General features: G+C 42.6%; 2 protein-coding genes across 3 annotated transcripts in view; one reads left to right on the forward strand and one right to left on the reverse strand.

The window, feature by feature from the left end:
- Rad54l2 (RAD54 like 2) overlaps positions 1 to 8,048 on the reverse strand; it is a 156,733-nt gene extending 148,685 nt beyond the window's left edge. The window contains exon 1 of the mRNA XM_058574844.1: positions 7,927 to 8,048. The gene's annotated coding sequence lies outside the window, so the exon portion shown is untranslated. The remainder of the gene's footprint in view (positions 1 to 7,926) is intronic.
- Positions 7,475 to 18,072, forward strand: part of Dcaf1 (DDB1 and CUL4 associated factor 1) — a 68,859-nt gene continuing 58,261 nt past the window's right edge. Inside the window, exons 1-2 of one of the 2 annotated variants that reach the window (XM_046431438.2) lie at positions 7,475 to 7,630; positions 15,556 to 15,673. In XM_046431438.2, coding sequence (XP_046287394.1) covers positions 15,564 to 15,673 — 110 coding nt within the window. In that variant the 5' untranslated portion in view covers positions 7,475 to 7,630; positions 15,556 to 15,563. The remainder of the gene's footprint in view (positions 7,631 to 15,555; positions 15,674 to 18,072) is intronic. The other variant, XM_058574839.1, reaches the window with a different exon arrangement.

Raw genomic sequence — 18,072 nt, forward strand, 5'->3', positions numbered from 1 at the left:
TTTTGGGGCAACAGGAGGAAGGGGCTTATTATACCCAGGGCCCCATGCATGCTACACTGAGTTACAGCCCTAGCCCCCTACTTTTTGAGACAGGGTCACCCTAAACTGCTTAGTCTAGCCTCATTTAAACTTGTGATCCTCCTGCCTCAGGCTCCTGAGTAGCTGAGATTATATAAATGTTCCACTGCTCCCAGCTATTTTTTTTTTTTTATGTTGTAGATGGACACAATACCTTTGTTTTTTTATGTGGTGCTGGGGATCAAACCCAGTGTCTCACGCGTGCTAGTCAAGTGCTGTACCACCGAGCCATAACCCCAGCCCATCCCAGCTCTGTTTTTAACTTCAGGAAAATATAGGGCCCTGGACCGGGATACAGGACTCCTGGGTTCCAGGCTACCCTACCACCACTTCCTGGAATAGCAACCTTCTCTTTAAGGGATGCAACTGAGCATGTCCACTCAGTCCATAGATTGAGGATTCTTTAGAGCAGGGCCAGTGATATACGCCATGTGCTGCATTCTTGTCAGCACAAGACACACAGGGTGCAGGACCAGGCACAGAACAGGAGCTGGAGCTTGAAACCTAACTTGAAACTTTTATTTGGTTTTTCGTTTTTGCTCTGTGTGTGTGTGTGTGTGTGTGTGTGTGTGTGTGAATTTGGGATTAAACTCAGGTGCACTTTACCACTGATTGCATCTCTAGTCCTTTTTCTTTTTTTTTTCATTTTTTAACGAGACTGCTGATTCTCATTAGGTTGCTGAAGCTGGCCTTAAACTTGCAATCCTCCTGCCTCAGTTTCCTGAGTCTCTGGGACTGTAGGTATGTACCACTGTGCCCAGCAGTTCTTTCTTTTCATTCTTTTTTTTTTGTGTGTGTGTGTGTAAAGAATTGAACCTAGGGTTTTATCACTGAACTACATCCACGGCCCTTTTTATTTTTATTTCAAGATGGGATCTTGCAAAGTATCTTAGGGCCTTGCTAAATTGCTGGGATTGACCTCAAACTTCTGATCCAGTTGCTGTGCATATAGGCATGTGCTACCACACCCAGCTGTTTGTTTTAAAATCAGGTTTCCATTTAAGTGGCTCTCCCCACCTACCACATACAAACCATGATCTTCCAAAGCAGTGATTGCCTTTCCATATTTTATGGAATAGAGATTTTCCCTTCTTCCTGTTTTCTCCTCTGGGTTGGTTCCTGGGGAGGTGGGGGTCTTGTACTCTGGAGAGATCTGACATTGGACATTCCTGTTTCTTCCTCTCTTCCTCTGAGCAGTTCAACAGCTGCTTTTCTTTCTTTTTATTTTGGTACTAGGGATTGAACCCAGTGGTGCTTAACTATTGGGCCATCAGTCTGTTTTATTTTTAATTTGAGACAGGGCCTTGCTAAGTTTCTGAGGCTAGTCTTGAACTTGCAATCTTCCTGCCTCAGTTCTCCTGAGTCAGTCTTTGGGATTACAGGAGTGTTCCAATGCACCAGGCTAGGGCTGCTTTTCAGTGTAGCAGGATCTGGTAGCATGAATTTCCCCAGGAAATAGAATATTCAAATGGATGATGGATGGCACTGAGAGGAAGATTTGGTCCTAGATCAGGGATCTTAATCCCCTTTCCATGGCAATTCCATATGGACTCAGTTGGATCAAAGATCCTCCCCTCTCCAAGGAGATCTCAACCAAGGACCACAACTACAATGCCCCAGCACATCTAACCTTTTGGCAATGACTGATACCTGAGAAACTGTGCTCATCTCCAGTTCTGTGATAGATCCCCTCATCTACCTCAATATAAGGCTGGTCTAATGATTCCTTTCAGGCCCCACACTCAAGCCTCCAAAGGCTGCTTTTGAAGTCCTTCCTCCCAACGAGTCATGCCCACTTGTCCCTGGTTGTCCTCTGGTCCAGTGGGAAGGCAGACAGCTTTGTGACTTCACAAAAATCTATCTTGTGACAAGACTGATCCTGGTGAAACAGGAGGTGGGCAGAGGGAGCTCTCCCCAGGAACATCATGTAACTTTCCATAGAGACACCCCCACCTCTAAGGGAATGAAGAAGAGCTGCCCTGCGGTAAGTGCCCAGGTTACCCTCTATGACTAGAAATGCTTTTCCTTGATGACTTTGACTTCCAGGCCTAACTGGAAGTTCCAGGATATATTGCCAGATATATCTCAGAGGTCCAGGCCTATGGCAGCCAGGTTTCTGGAGGGGCAGAAATTATTGCAGGTGATGGTGGTGGTGTATTCTTGTCCTTCAAACTGAAGTTCAGACCAACTTCCTACCATTAGACAAAGTCATTCTTCTCTAGGTCCATTTGAATGAAGAGAACTGATAGAGTGGGGATTGAATCTTCCTTAGGGTCAGCCCCAGCAGTTATTTCCCAAAGTACATTCAACCAGAGATCCCTGAATCCCATAGAAAGATCTTGTAGCTATATATAAATATTGCCAAAAATCCAGGGGCTTGTGGGAACCTGATGGCCAATATAGACTGCTCTCCACTGTTGTTTCCTCATGAATCTGAGGCAAAAAAGCTGGGGATGCTTGCTTCTAAACTTCCCTGCACCTAGTCCCCAAACTTTCAACTGTACCTGCAGTATGTCTCTGGGAAGAGCAGGTCCCCAGGAGTTAGGATGATAATTGCCTGCCTTATTAGGGGATTAGGCCCAGGGAAAATCTGGAAGGCAGAATTTAACTCTCTTCAAGCCCGCTTTGTGCTGGGCTTGTGAGGGTGGTCCAGGGCACACCATCTCTGAAAACCCCCTTTGGCCTCTACTTTGATTATGACATCACTATTCTGCCAGAGAACCAAGAAAGTTCTGTGTAAGGATTCCAAACGTGGGCTTCCTCTCTGCAGGAGGGCAGGGTGGATAGGCTGGTTTGGGAGGAGTGCCATGTTTTATTTCACATTCAGAGGGGTCCTTGACCTTAACTACCCTTCACCCTTAATTAGCTGTAGCCCTTTCAAGAATAAGGAGGCCTAGAGAAGATTCTCCTGCCTCCACTCTCTGGCCTTTTCAGTTTTAGGTTCTCTAATGGAACAGGAAGTTGGACAGGTGATCAAAAGTGGCTGTTCCATTACTTTTCAGTCTTTCTGAAAATGTGCCCTGGGATTTTTCTGGTATGGAGCTTTTTTTCTTACTTAAATGCAGAGAGCTATGCTGGACTTGGTGACACATGCTTTTGCTTTTACTCACAGCAACTCAGAGGCTGAGGCAGGAGGATCACAAGTCCAGATCAGCATTGGCAACTTAGCAAAACCCTATTTCAAAAAAAAAAAAAAAAAAAAGGCAGAGGGCAGTGGTATAGTTCAGTGGTAGAGTGCTCCTGGGTTCAATCCTTAGTACCCCCCCAACATATTAATTTAATTAAATTTAAAAATGCAGAGAACTTGAGCTTCTCCAGACAGCAGTAATGGGAACAAAGAGAATCCATCCAGGGCTGAGGGAGTCCTAAAGAACTCCAATAGGTACAGTGAGAGACAAAGAACAATCAAAGGTAAGAATAGCTATCACTTACCTAGCACTTACTATGTGTAAGGGACACATTAAACACTTTACATTTAATTCTCATAACAGTGCTGGAAAAGAGATGCTATCCCCATTTTCCAGGTAGGGAAATTGAAGTTCAAGAGAACTGAAGTAACAACCAAGGTTCACAGCTGGTAAATGGGAATACCAGTAATGGAACCCAGGCCTGTCTGCCTCCAAAGCTGGACTCAACCACAGTGCTATCCATTCCCCCAAACTCCAAAAGAGTAAATGATACTATTTTTGCATCCCTATTCATCAGCAAGGGTGTTAGAGAAGGCCAGATGCTGGAAATTTGAGCCTTATTAACATTCAGATCATGTTTTTGGATAAGGAGTTGCTTAGATCTTTGCTTAGACCTAGATAATCTTTAACAAGACTCATTGGGAAGCAGCTGTTCTGATTTGCTTCTTACCATTTTGCAGATGATTAAAGTGAGGCCCTGGGGGCCACAGGAGGGGAGTCCTTGGGGTCTGTGGCTGAGCAGTGGCTCTGAGGTAGGGTTGACAGATAAAATATAGATTCAGATAAAATTTAATTTCAGATAAACAATAATTTAAGTGTACTAAATATTACATGGCTTCTCTGTCTGGCTGGGAACCTGGTACATGGAACCTGGGTAGAGATGAGAAATTGAGGCCACTGCCTCATTTCTCACTTGAATCCCTGGCCCCTTTATGAGAGCAGGAGGTGCAGGCTGACTTCTGGAGACTATAGCTGCTGCATCAACTGGATGAGGTGGGGGCTTAAACTGTTGTCTTTTCTTTTTCCTTTTTTTCTTTGTTGGTATATGAGATTGAACCCAGGGGTGTTTTACCATGACCAACATCCTCAGGCCTTTTGATTTTTATTTTGAGACAGGGTCTCACTGAGTTGCTTAGGGCCTCGATAAGTTGCTAAGGCTAGCCTTGAACTTGCGATCCTCCTGAGCCTTTGGGATTACAGGGGAGCACTACTGTGCCCTGCTTACACTGTTGTCTTTTTGGAGCCTCATCTGCTTTCTCTGTAATCTGAGTGTGGTAAACATGGATATAATTGATAGGAGTTGTCACTTTCCATATCTCTTGGAGAAGGGGATAGTGTTACCTCTACTAATTTTTCTGGAGAACTGATGAGGCCCCCCCAGGCAGGGGAGGGGTACCTGGTGAATAGTTGAGACTTTCTGTCTAGGCTGAAGACCCTGAACCTGGTAGCCCTGATTCTATTCTTGGTGGTTCCAATGACACATCTGGACACTTGCAGTATCTTGTCCAGTTAACAGAAGAGCACAAGTGATTGTGGGACAATGGCCTCACCTCCCAGTTCTTGGGAAATGTAGGAGAAAGCATGGAGTTGTTGGGGTGGCACTAGGGTCAGGTGAGCCTAGAAAGAGGCACCAGGAAAGAAACAGTCATAGAAAGGTGGGGAGGGGAAGAGAGTGAGAAGGGAGGTGTAGCTTGAAGTCCAGAGGACCTGGTACTATGGATTTTCCAACCCAGGGAATGGATAGCTTGGGATAGGGACAAGTAGAGCATATATAAGATTGTAGCCCTGGTCCTGGGGCTAGGTCTGGGCCCTGATTACCCTTTTTCTGCTGCTGGGGAGCCCTGTGAGCATGACTCCTCCCCTTTTCAGATGGGGGTTTCTTTATCAGGCATATACCATAAGGAGGGAGGGACAGAAGGGAGCAAGGCAGGACAGAGTCCAGAGATATTATGTCAAAGAGGCCAAGAAATCTCATTCTGATGATTTAGAACTGAATGTGCCAGAACCAAGCTTGGTGTGGACCTGGATTATCTGCAGCTTTGTGTTTATATATGCATAGGTTTGAAAGTGTTTGCTGTAAGGACTGGTACCTAACACACAAATGTGCATGTCTGTTAAGCTGGCATGTGTGAGTAATACTTATCCTTTGAAATGTGCCATTGAGCACTCTTGGAATGTGTGTGCACCTAGGAAAGCCTGGGTGCTGCCCCTTCCCCTTCTCAGGATACGGTTCTGGGGATGCCTGCAAGTGTGTAGCTGTGTGTTTGGGCGGGGGCTGACAGGGATAGAAGGCTGCAATAGTTAAAGTGTGAGATTCTTGAGGGAGCTGCTGCTGGACAGGCCCTGTATGTCTCCTACTTTTACTTTCCCAGTCTCCTAGGTCCTGGCTTCTTCAAATTCCTTCCTTGATGCCCCTGGCTCTCTTCACCAACCCAGGACCCCAGGCTGGGTTTCTATAGGAGAGCAGTGCCATCTGGTGACAAGCTGAAGCAGTGCCAGGAGCTCTGGTGAGTTGCACTTTGGGATCCCACAAAGGCTCTTTGAGAACTTCAGGCAGTCACCATGGGATGGCTAGACCACAGACAGAGGGAGGACATCTAAGTTTGAGAACTGCATTTCTATGCATCATTGGGTTCATGGCCCAAGGAGGCATGGTAGGAAATTTATCTGGAATATTGGAGAAAAGGCATAAGCAGGTTGAGCCCAGCCTCTGGACACTGATTCAACTGTCTGGATTCAGATTTTTCATCTGTAAAAACCTGTTAACCATACCTACCCTATGGGGTGGTAGTGAAAGAGTGTGGCTAAAATACTTGGCTTAGAGGCAAGCTTGCTGTAAGATCAAAGTAAATGGTAGTGACCATTGCTGTTATAGGCAAAGTTCAAGAAGCACAGGAGGAGAGCTGTGTGTTGTGGCAGAAGGGGTTGCAGAAAGGTGACATGTCTAGCACAATTCTAGAATCTGGGTCTTGAGCAGCTGCTGCTCCAAGTTAAACATTTAAATGAGGAAGGAAGATCTCTCTGGAAAGAGGAAAATAAGATCTGGTGGGAATGGAATCAAGAGACCCAATATCCAGGTTTATTACTAACTATGGAATCTGAGTATGGCAGCAGACCATGGGAATGCACAGAAACTTGCTCAGACTCTAAGATGAACTGTGGGATCTTACTGAGATTCTGGACAATTGTGGACTTAATGTTTATCTCTCATGTTCCCACAAAGGATCTCTGAATCAAAGTCAAGACTCAGTTCTGACTCTGCTGCTCACTGGCTGCACTAGTTAAGACATTTACTCTCTGAGCCTTACTTTTCCCAACTGTTAAATGAAGAAATTGAATTAGATGACCTTTGAGGTCAGTCCTGCCTGCCTTCATCTATTTTTCTTTTTTGGTACTGAGAATTGAGCCCTAGGGGTGCTCTAACCCTGAGCTACAAGCTCTTTTCTTTCTCCCTGCCTCGCCATACTGGGGATTGAGCCCGGGGGCTCTACCACTGAGCTACATCCCCAGCCCCCCCACCCCCTTTTTTTCTTATTTTGAGAGAGGGTCTGAGGCTGGACAGGAACTTGGGATTCTCCTGTTTCAGCCTCTAGAGCGACTGTTAGGTGCATACCAGCACACTCAGCCATATATGGGCTTTTGATTTTTCATTTCTCTTCTTCACACATGGTAACTGGCAATAAATATTAATTGATTCCTACAGGATTTGTCTAACAGAAAGACAAAAAACTAGAGACTTCTGTATGAGTACTGTACTTTCTGATATGCCCATGGGAAATATTTTCTTTGTTCCTGGTATATTCGAGGAATGATATGGGAAATAGGAGAATAACACAGCACCTCTCCGCTGACACATAGCGCAGAATAAAACACTGAAAAAGTATCAAGCAGTACAGTCCGGTTGTAGAAGAATCGAGTCCCTTACTTTTCGCTTCCGTCTTCCCAAGCAGCCAATGAGTACAGGGCAGTTTAGCTTCAACGTAGAAAACTACATGTCCCGGCAGCCAATGCGCGGGACGAAGAGCTTAGGCGCCAATCGGCACTGGCGTCCCTAGACGCGAAACTTCATTTCCCAGGCGTCCTCGGGGCGCTTCGATTTTCTTTTTTTTTTTCCACCCCCCGCCTCCGCTCTTTTAGGCGTTCTACTCCCGCCCTCTGCTCGCTATCCTCGCGCCAACTCGGCGCGCGCGCACTCGCGCGCGGGGCACGTAGCACGCGAGTGACGCATAATATGTGGGCCGCTCTGGAGCCGTGGTCGCGCTGTGTGTGTGAGTGAGGGTGAGTGAGTGCGGGACCTGAGGCAGTGTGTGTGAACTGTGTCCGCTGGCGGGGTCAGGGGGGAAGCGGCGGAGCCGCCTAGGAAGGTGAGTGGGGAAAGGAGGGAGATGGCTCTTTGGGAGGGGCACAAGGAAACGGCACGCAGCCGGTGGAGCGGGAGAGTGGGCGCCGGACTGGGGGAGGGGCGGCACCTGCTTGGGCCGCCGGCGGGGAGGGGGCGGGCCGCGCCGCCGGAGTGGCTGGGCCCGGGGCCTGACAGGACTTTTTCTCCGGATTCCTGGCCTGGGGGCGGGGCCTCCAGTTCTTTCTCTAGTCCCTTAAGAAGCTTCCCGACAGTAACTCTTCCGCCCGGAGTGGGGGGCAGGGGTGTGCCCGCCCCTACCTGGAGGTGGGGGGCGCCTTTCATTTCCCTTGTCACCTCTTTTCTGCCAATTCTTGCGTCTCCGTTCCGTACGGTCTGGGGGGTTCCATCTTCTTTGCCGTACGGCGGCCCCCTTCCCGGACTGTGTCTCCGCCTCCAGCTCCAGTCACCTGGGCGGGCTCTCCCCTCCCTCGGCCTCGTGCCACCTCCCCCTGCACCCGCCCAACTCTTGGACCCGGCGCGGGGGTGGAGCTCTTCAGTAACTCCTCCCACCAGTGACGGAGGCGGGAGTGTATAGAAAGGTTTGCGGGTCCGGCGCCCAGGAGGCAAACCTCGGATTGCCCGCCAAGCTTCCTTGGGATTCTGTTTCCAGGGGTTATAGTTGTTTTCAGTTGTGATGTCTGAGAACTTTACTTCTCTTCCGAGACGGTTTCTGTCTCGCTTCCTCTTACTGCAGTGGTATAGTTGAAGAAGTAGTTTTTGTAATGTTTGTTGTACTTTTTGAGTTACAAAAAGTAACAATCATGTCCTGTTGCTCTCGTTTTTTCCCTACTGTGACTTTTCAGTGAAGCCTTTTAATTTGTCTACATGTTTTAATTATTAGTTTACACTAGCATCTTCTTGTTGGGAACGCTTTGTTAATATTTAGAGTGTGAGGTTCATTGGTTAGCGTCATCCTGAATTTTTTTTTCCGGTTTATTGGAGTTTACCTTTAAGGTTTATGTAGCTTGTTTATTTAGACTTTAGGAATTGATTTAGTGTTTTTCTGAAGGATTTGGGTTTTAAATCATGGCGGGTATTCCTTACCCATTTTTGAGTGGTGGTGTATTTTTGGATGTTAAGAAAGTAACAGAATTTGGGAAAGGAGGGAAATCTTTTCGTATTCAGCATCTTTTGCTTAGTTTGCTGAGCACAGTGTTTTACTGTTCTACTGGCGTGCAGTTATTAAATTTAATAGAGGAGAATGAACCATGTATTAAATTGAAGTGATTTGAATTGGTTTACTACCAGTTGTATTGTTTTTGTAAAGGAGATGGTCATGTACAATAAGATGAAGTTGCACATGATCTCTTATGTCACAGGGATTATTAACTTTTTATGTGAAACTCTACAATTACATGCGCCCCCCTCCCTTTGTGGCACTAGAAACTGAACCGGGGTGCTCTAACATTGAGTTACATTCCTAGCCCTTTTTAATTTTTATTTTGAGACAGGGTTCCCTTAAGTTGCTGAGGCTGGCCTCCAAATTATGATCCTCCTGCCTCAGCTTTTGGAGTGGCTTGTATCACAGACATGCACATCCAGCTTTTTCTTTTTCTTTTTTTGAAGGTACTGGAACCATGCCCAGTGGTGCACGCCTGTAATTCCATTGGTTTGGGAGGCTGAAGTAGGAGGATTGCAGGTTCAAAGCCAGCCTCAGCAATGTCTCTGAGCAACTTATCGAGATCCTGTCTCAAAATATAAGAAAGGGCTGGGGCTGTGGCTCAGTGGTTAAGTGCCCCTGGATTAAACCCCTGGTCCACCCCCCCCCAAAAAAAAAAAAAAACTGGATTTTGAACTCATGACTTCTGTCATGCTATGCACATGCTCTACCACTGGGTTACAGCAGTTTTAACAAGGAAGGGTGCTTATAGATATTTGTTTTAGGATTGTAACCTTCCTAAAGGTTTTTTTTTTTTTTTTTTTTTGATTCAGGATCAGACCTCCCCACCTTGCAGCCCTGGGGATCAAACCCAGGGTCTCATGCATGTTGGGCCGGCACTCTTATCACTGAACTATATCCCTAGCCTCAGAATCATTTTTTTAACAAAATTTTTTGTTTTTATTGATGGACAGAGTGCCTTAATTTCGTTTATTTTTTATATGATACTAAGAATTGAACCTAGTGCCTCACACGTTCTAGGCAAGCATTCTGCCAATTGAGCTAAAGCTCTAGCCCCACAATCAGTTTTTTTAAAATACATTTTTAATTGTAGATGAACTCAATACCTTTATTTATTTCTATGTGATGCTGAGGATTGAACCCAGTGCCTCACACATGCTGGGCAAGTGCTCCACCACTGAGCCACAACCCCAGTCCCAGAATAAGTTTTTAAAATGGACTTTATTTTAGACTTTGGGATAGTTTATGCTGAATAGTGTATTAGAAAAGAAGACATTCTATAGTTTAATTAGAAAGTTAGGAAAGGTTTTAAAATATAAAGGTGAGAGTCAGGTTTGGTGGCATATGCCTGTAATCGCAACCACTTGGGAGACAGAGACAGGAGGATCTCAAATTCAAGGCCAGCCTTTACAGTTTAGTGAAACTCTCAGCAACTCAGTGAGACCCTTTTTTATTTAAAAAATAAAAAGGGCTGGGGATGGAGCTCAGTGGTAAAGTGCCCCTGGGTTTAATCCCCAGTACACACACACACACACACACACAAAAGATATGAGGTTAAAAAAAAGTATAATGAAAAGTCTGTCCTCTATCTTTATCTTAGTCAGTTACCTGCCATAATATAATATTATTCATTTCCTGTGTGTTCTTCCAGGGATGTTTTGTTCTAGGGGAATACACTTTTTTTTTTTTTTTTTTGTCTTCATACATGTACTTAGGGTTAAGATGTTCATCTCATTCCACCATCTTTCCTACTCCCAACCCCCTCTCTTCCCCTCCCTCCCAGGGGGATACACTTTTTAATTCACAGTAGGTAGTATGTTATACACAAAACAAAGCACTTTGCTTTCTTACTTGGCAATGTATTTTGATAGTTGCTCTAAATTAGGAAAATAAATGGTTCTCAATTTTTTCTAATTCCCCTTTTGTGTTGGAACCCAGGGTTTTGTGTTCATGTGTACTCTCACTGGGATATACCTCTAGCTCCTCCAACTTTTATTTTTAATTTGTTTTTATTGTTTTTGTGACAGGATATCCCTATATAGACTAGACTGGCCTCAAACTTGCTATCCTCCTGCCTCCACTTACCCAGGAGCTAGGATTACAGGCCTGCCACATTGCCTGCCTCCACCTTTTTATTAGGAAGATTTTCAAGCTTTTTAAAATAGAAATTTTGAAAGAATAATAAAATAAACTGGTTATCTGTTATATTCTGTATATGTGTGGAGTTAATGTATTTTTTGTAAACATTTGAAAATAAATTGAAAGCCAGATGGCGCATGCCTGTAATCCCAGTGATTTGTGAGGTTGAGGCAGGAGGATTGCAAGTTTGAGACCAGCCTGGATGCCTTAGTAAAAAGGGTTGAGGATGTAATGTGGCAGTAAACCATCCTTGAGTTCAATCCCCCAGTATGGAAAAATGAATAAATAAACATATATATGTATGGAAATTTGCATGATGAAATTAACCACTAACCATTTTATTTTAATTTTATATGTTATTTGGTACTTGGAATTGAACCTCGGGGTACTTTACCCATGAGCCACATCCCCAGCCCTTTTTATTTCTTATTTTGAGACAGGGTCTCACTAAGTTGCTTAAGGCCTTGCTACATTATTGAGGGTGGCCTTGAATTTGGGATCCTTCTGCCTCAGCCTCCCAGTTGCTGGGATTATAGGTATGCACCACCACCCATGGTTTACCACTAATCATTTTAAAGTGTACAATTAGGTGGCATTTTGTATGTGGACTGTGTAGTGCAGTCTTTACCTCTTTCTAGTTTCAAGCCAGTTTTTATCACCTGGAAAGGAAAATTCTTACCCATTTAGCTATTATTCCCCTTTTCCTTTTCCTCTTATCTCTGACAGTCACTAGTTAGCTTTCTGTAGTATGTTGATTTACCTATTCTTTTTTTTTTTTTGGTACCGGGGATTGAACTGAGGGGCACTCTAGCACTGAGCCACATCCCCAGCCGTATTTTGTATTCTATTTAGAGACAGGTTTTCACTTTTGCTGAGGCTGGCTTTGAACTCATAATCCTCCTGCCTCAGTCTCCTGGTGGAATTACAGGGGTGTGCCTCTGCACCCAGCTGATTTATACCCATTCTTGATGTTTCATATAAATACAATCATAATGGTAAATGTGACCGTTTGTATGCTTTTTTCACTTAACATGTTATTTTCAATGTTCATCCACATCTATAACATGTATCAGTATTTCATTTCTGTGACTGAAGATATATCCATTGTATGGATATGCCACAGTTTGATAATTCATTTATCTGATGATGGACATTTGGGTTTTTTCCATTCTTTAGTTATTTTGAATAAAGCTGCAGTGAACATTTGCATACAACAATTTGTTTTGAATTCTTTTGGGTATATAATTCTTTTGGGTATATAGTAGTGAAATTGTGGGTTATAAGGTAATTCCATGTTTGTTAAAAAAAAAAAAAAACTCTCAGGGACTATCAAACTTCCATAGTTGAGGTACCATTTTGTATTCCTGTCAGAAATGTGTCTTCTCCTTTCTTCACTTTTTTGCTGGTGTTTATATTTTCTGATGTTGTGATTATAGCCATTCTAGAAGATGTCAAGTGGTATTTTCATTGTGGTTTTTTTTGTTGTTGTTTTTTTATGGTGCTGGGGTTTGAATTGAGGGCCTCTTGCATGGTAAGCACGTGGCTCTACCACTGAACTGCATCCCCAGCTTCATTTGCCCATGCTTATTTATTTATTTAATTTTTGATACCAGGGATTGAACCCAGAGGCACTTAACCACTGAGCCACCTCCCCAGCCCTTTTTATTTTTTATTTTGAAACAGGTTCTCGCCAAGTAGCCTTGAACTTGCAGTACTTCTGCCTTAGCTTCTAAGTTTCTGAGATTTACAGGCCTGTGCCACTGCACCTGGCTAATGCAATTTATTTTTATGGAGTTTTTTTTTTCTTTTTTGGTACTGGGAATTGAACTCAGGGGTATTTGACCACTGAACCACATCCCCAGCCGTATTTTGTATTTTATTTAGAGACAGGGTCTCACTGAGTTGCTTAGTGCCTTGCTTTTGCTGAGGCTGATTTTGAACTCGGGATCCTCCTGCCTCAGCCTCCTGAGCCACTGAGATTACAGGTGTGTGCCACTATGCCCAGCTTTCTGTGGTGTTCTTATATCCTCAACTTTGCTGAATTTGCTTATTAGTTCTAACAGTTTTTATGTGGATAGTTTAGGATTTTTTGTATATAGGATTATGTTATCTACAAATAAAGATCATTTTATTTTTTCCTTTCCAACTTGGATGGCTTTATTTTTCCTTCATTGTTCTTATGAGAATTCCACTACAGTGTTCAATAGAACGGACAAAAGTGAGCGTACTTGTCTTGCTTCTGATTTTATTTACTTATTTTGGTACTGGGATTGAACACACAGGGGTGCTTTATCACTGAACAAGTCCCCAGCCCTTTTTATTTTTTGTTTTGAGACAGGGTCTGCTAAAGTGCTTGGGGCCTCACTAAGAGGCTGGCTTTGAATTTATGACCCTCTTGTTTTTAGCCTGCTGAGTTACTAGTATTACAGGTTTGTGCCACCATACCTAGCCTTTTTTTTTTTTTTTTTGGTGGTATTGGAAATTAAACCCAGAGGCCTTCTACCACTGAGCTGTATCTCTAGCCGCCCCCCCCCCCTTTTTTTTTAAATTTTATTTTGAGATAGAGTCTCATTAAGTTGCCAGGCTGGATTATTATTATTATCATCACAAAAGGGTCAGATATTTTTTTGTGCATTAGTGAGATGATCATTTTTTTTTCCACCTTCATTCTGTTATTGTGGTGATGATATTGATCAGTTTTCATATGTTGAACCACTCTTGTAATCTGGGAGTAATCCTGGTTGGTCATTGTGTGTAATCTTTTTTTTGGTGGTGCTCAGGATTGAATCCAGGGTCTTGTGCCTGCTAGGCAAGTACTCTACCAGCAGAACTATATTCCCAGCCCTCATTGTGTGTAATTTTTTTTTTTTTTTTTTTTTTTTTTTTTAAAATATTTATTTATTTATTTATTTTAGTTTTAGGCGGACACAACATCTTTGTTTGTATGTGGTGCTGAGGATCGAGCCCGGGCCGCACGCGCACGCCAGGCGAGCGCTCTACCACTTGAGCCACATCCCCAGCCCGTGTGTAATCTTAATATTTTATAATGTTCCCTACCATATGGTTGAAGTTCCTTTTTGTTCTTAGTTTGTTCTGTACTTAGTCTGCTAGTATGTTTTTCTTTGGAGTTAATGGGTAGCTCAGGTGACATGAATCACTATTGGCTATTGGAATTGCCTCTAAAATAAATATTTGTACTTTAGAGAATTGGTGGTATTTTCTTTTACGTGTTTCTTTTGGTCTTATGGTAGATATCTTTAGAAGAGTTAACAACCTTGGATCAGTAAGTAATCCTATTCTGGTGTGAAACTTCTTTTATAGAATGATTGGTAAAAATATATACTTTCCATGGCAGGATCTGATGTTTTGATCCTGAAGGCTGCTTTGGCAAAGAAATTGATTCCATGAACCATCTAAACATTTTGGGTCTCATTTATCCCCTTTGGAACTCCTTTTAAACCTTTGCCATTTGGTGTCTTATTCGACTCCTCCTAAACCCATTCAGGTCCCTGTCCTTCATCATTCTTTGGCTTATTGCTCAGTCCAGTAACTTCTACCTCCTATCTTCCAGTCTCTTTTTCTCCTTCCAGGAAATCAGATGTAAGGGACGTTAGGAGACGGAAGGACAAATAGGCTCACTTATTTATTTTATTTTTAGTTGTGGTACTGGTGATTGAACCCAGGGACATTTTACCATTGAGCTATATCCCCTGCCCTTTTTGTTTTTATTTTGAGGCAAGGTCTAGCTAAGTTGCCCAGGCTGGCCTAGAATTTGTGATCTTCCTACATCAGCCTCCGAGTCACTGGGATTACAGGTGTGTACCACTGCACCCACCTTATTTAGTTTTTAATATAATATTAATGTTGCTCAGACTGCCTTAGTCTTCTGTATAGCTGGGGCTACAGATCTGAGCAACCCTATCCAGTTTTGGACAAATGGATTTACAGCATTCTTTTCCAACTTTTGTGTTGGTGATAAAGTGGATCAGTGGATCATTGCCACTTCTTGACCTTTTTAGAATTAACAGGGACTGTTTGTTTTATAGAGCTTCCCCCCCGGAAGACTAACAAGAGCAAAAGATTTGGTCCTCAGTGATCTAGACCTGGGATTACTGCATGACTGTATATATTTTATATATACGTGTGTGTGGTGTGTGTGTGTGTGTGTGTGTGTATTTATATATATAATTCTTTATTTTTTTGGTGCTGGGGTTTGAACCCAGGGCCTGGTGCATAGTAGGCAAACACTCTACCACTGAGCTACATTCATAGTCTCTATACATGTACTTTTCAAGAGAGGAAGAGACCCTAGCTTTTGATTGATTCTCAAATGGGTTTTTAGAAAGATTAAGAATCACCATTTTGATCAAGCTTCTTGCTTGATTTGACAGGCGAGGAAACTGAGGTTGAAGGAGGGTGAATGTGGATTCAGGGTACCTACTGTACCACATATAATTATCTGAAAGGGTCCATGTGTTAAATTTCCTTTGCTTTTTAATTATTTCCCTTGCTTGCTCATCCATTTTCTACCCTTTCCCTTCACTTTTCCTTTTGTGGGAAGTATGTCTGGTTTATTTGCCTGTGCTCATTTATTGTTGTTGTTGCTGTTGTTGTTTTGGCTTCCTTAGGCCAAGTCATGACTACAGTAGCGGTACATGTGGACTCAAAAGCCGAGCTCACTACCCTGCTGGAGCAGTGGGAAAAGGAACATGGCAGTGGGCAGGACATGGTACCTATCCTTACCAGGTATGAATAATTAAGGTGGTTTTTCATACATGACTCTCTTATGCTAGTTTTTTTCTTACACACAAAAAATCTACACTATAAGAAAAAGGAAAAATTAATAGAGAAAAGTATAGGAATATTTTTACCTTGACTGAGTTTTAATTCCATTTTTTTTCTTTTTATTATTTATTTTGGTACTGGAGATTGAATTTGGGGGGGGGGGCTTTACCTCTGAGCTACATATCCAGACTTTTTAAAAAATTTTTTGAGACAGAGTCTTAAGTTGCTGAGGGTCTTGCTAACTCCTAGGTTGGCCTCAAACTTGTGACACTCCTGCCTCAGCTTCTCAAGTTGCTGATATTATAGGCATGTGTCACCATGCCTGGCTTCTCTTTGCTTCTGAATTTCTTATCTTTCATTTCAGGGCCCTGTCCGCATTCTTCTTTGCAGGTTTGTTTGTGGCTCTCTTCTCCCTTTTTAACCATTCTTACCTACTTTGATCCCTGTCCATTATTTCAGCCGTTATTCTGTGTTGACTTTTAGGTTTCTATTTCTACTTCTTTATTTTCTTTTTAGTTTTAGGTAATTTTTAAAGTTTCTTGGTGTATATATCTTGAGAGCTTTTGGGGAGGTTTTAGCAGGGGAGTACAGCTACTTTGGTATATCCTTGACTAAAGAATGATTTTCCGGGCTGGGGATGTGGCTCAAGCGGTAGCGCATTCGTCTGGCATGCGTGCGGCCCGGGTTCGATCCTCAGCACCACATACAAACAAAGATGTTGTGTCCGCCAAATACTAAAAAAAAATAAATATTAAAAATTCTCTCTCTCTCTCACTGTCTCTCACTCTCTCTTTAAAAAAAAAAAAAAAAAAAAAAAAAGAATGATTTTCCTCTATTGGAAAATGTTATCCCCTTTGACCAAATGTGCAGTTTATGGAGAGATGCACACAGAGTAGTGAGTGCATCTAGGCACACCTACCTTGCTAGCCAGATAAGCCAAGTAAACCCTCGTGGTCATTGGGGTGACATGTCACAGTTATATTGCACTCATATCCTTGGTTAGAAATATTAACCTTGGGCTGAGGTTGTGGCTTAGCGGTAGAGCACTAGCCTGGCATGTGCGCGGCCAGGGTTTGATCCTCAGCACCACATAAAAATAAATAAATAAAATAAAGTTATTGTGTTCAACTACAACTAAAAAATAAATATTTAAAAAAAAAAAGAAATATTAACCTGGCTGTTCCACAGACATCTAAAACATACCATGTCCAAAACAGCTTATCACCTTCATCTGTAATTCCTTTATCCACAACTTAATCCTTTTGTTCTGCCCACCTTGGTTTTAAACTAAATGGTTATAAACTAAAATCCCAAGAGCCATCCTCTCTAATGTATTCCTTTACCAACACAGTCTCAGTCACAAAGCCCTGGGAATTTCTGCTTCTTCCTTTTCACTCCTTTTCCACAGCCACTACTACTTTATTAGGAATTGACCATGTCTTGATTGACTCATTAGACAGTATGTCTTTTTAGTTTATCCTTTTCTTTTTTTTTTTTTTTTAAAAGAGAGAGAGAGAGAGGAGAGAGAGAGAGAGAGAAAGAGAATTTTAATATTTATTTTTTAGTTATCGGCGGATACAACATCTTTGTTTTGTATGTGGTGCTGAGGATCGAACCCGGGCCGCACGCATGCCAGGCGAGCGCGCTACCGCTTGAGCCACATCCCCAGCCCAAGTTTATCCTTTTCTAATAGATCCCTCCCTCTTGCTGGAAAACTCATCTTTTTCATATAGAAATCTGATTGTAATGTCTCTTCTCTTAATTCTTCCATGGCTGCTTTGTTCCTGCAGAATAAAAGGTGAATTCTTTAGACCTCCTTTTTCTGCCTCATAGCATTGGTCTTCTGTTAAGGAGTAGTGCTATATTTTCTAATCTCTGTATGCCTTCACACTTGCTGTTTCTTTGGCCTGAAATACCTTTCCTTGTCATGTCTGTTTCACAAGCTCCAGTCCTTTGAATGAATGGTTAACAAATCATATCTGTAAAAGCTTCCCTAGCTTTGACTTCATAGGTGGGTTTGGTCACCCCCTTTATTACTTTTTTAAAAAATAATATTGTTTTTTAAAAATTACTATCATTTATATACATCACAGTTTTCCCCCATTATAACATTTACCACACTGTACTATCTATCTATCTATATTTTTTTACTTTATTTTTATGTGGTGCTGAGGTTTGAACCCAGTGCCTCCCACATGCTAGGCAAGTGCTGTACCATTGAGCCCCAGCCCTAGCTCTACACTATATATATATATTTTATTTCTTACATACATGACAATAGTGGAATGCATTACAATCATAATTATCCATTCACAATACCCTTTTTTGTAACTCTGTATATAAAGTATGTTCACGGCAAA

Source organism: Marmota monax, unplaced genomic scaffold (genome assembly GCF_021218885.2).
Source record: "Marmota monax isolate L192 unplaced genomic scaffold, Marmota_monax_Labrador192_F-V1.1 WCK01_AAM20220418_F8-fsc00022, whole genome shotgun sequence".
Taxonomy (NCBI): Eukaryota; Metazoa; Chordata; class Mammalia; order Rodentia; family Sciuridae; genus Marmota; species Marmota monax.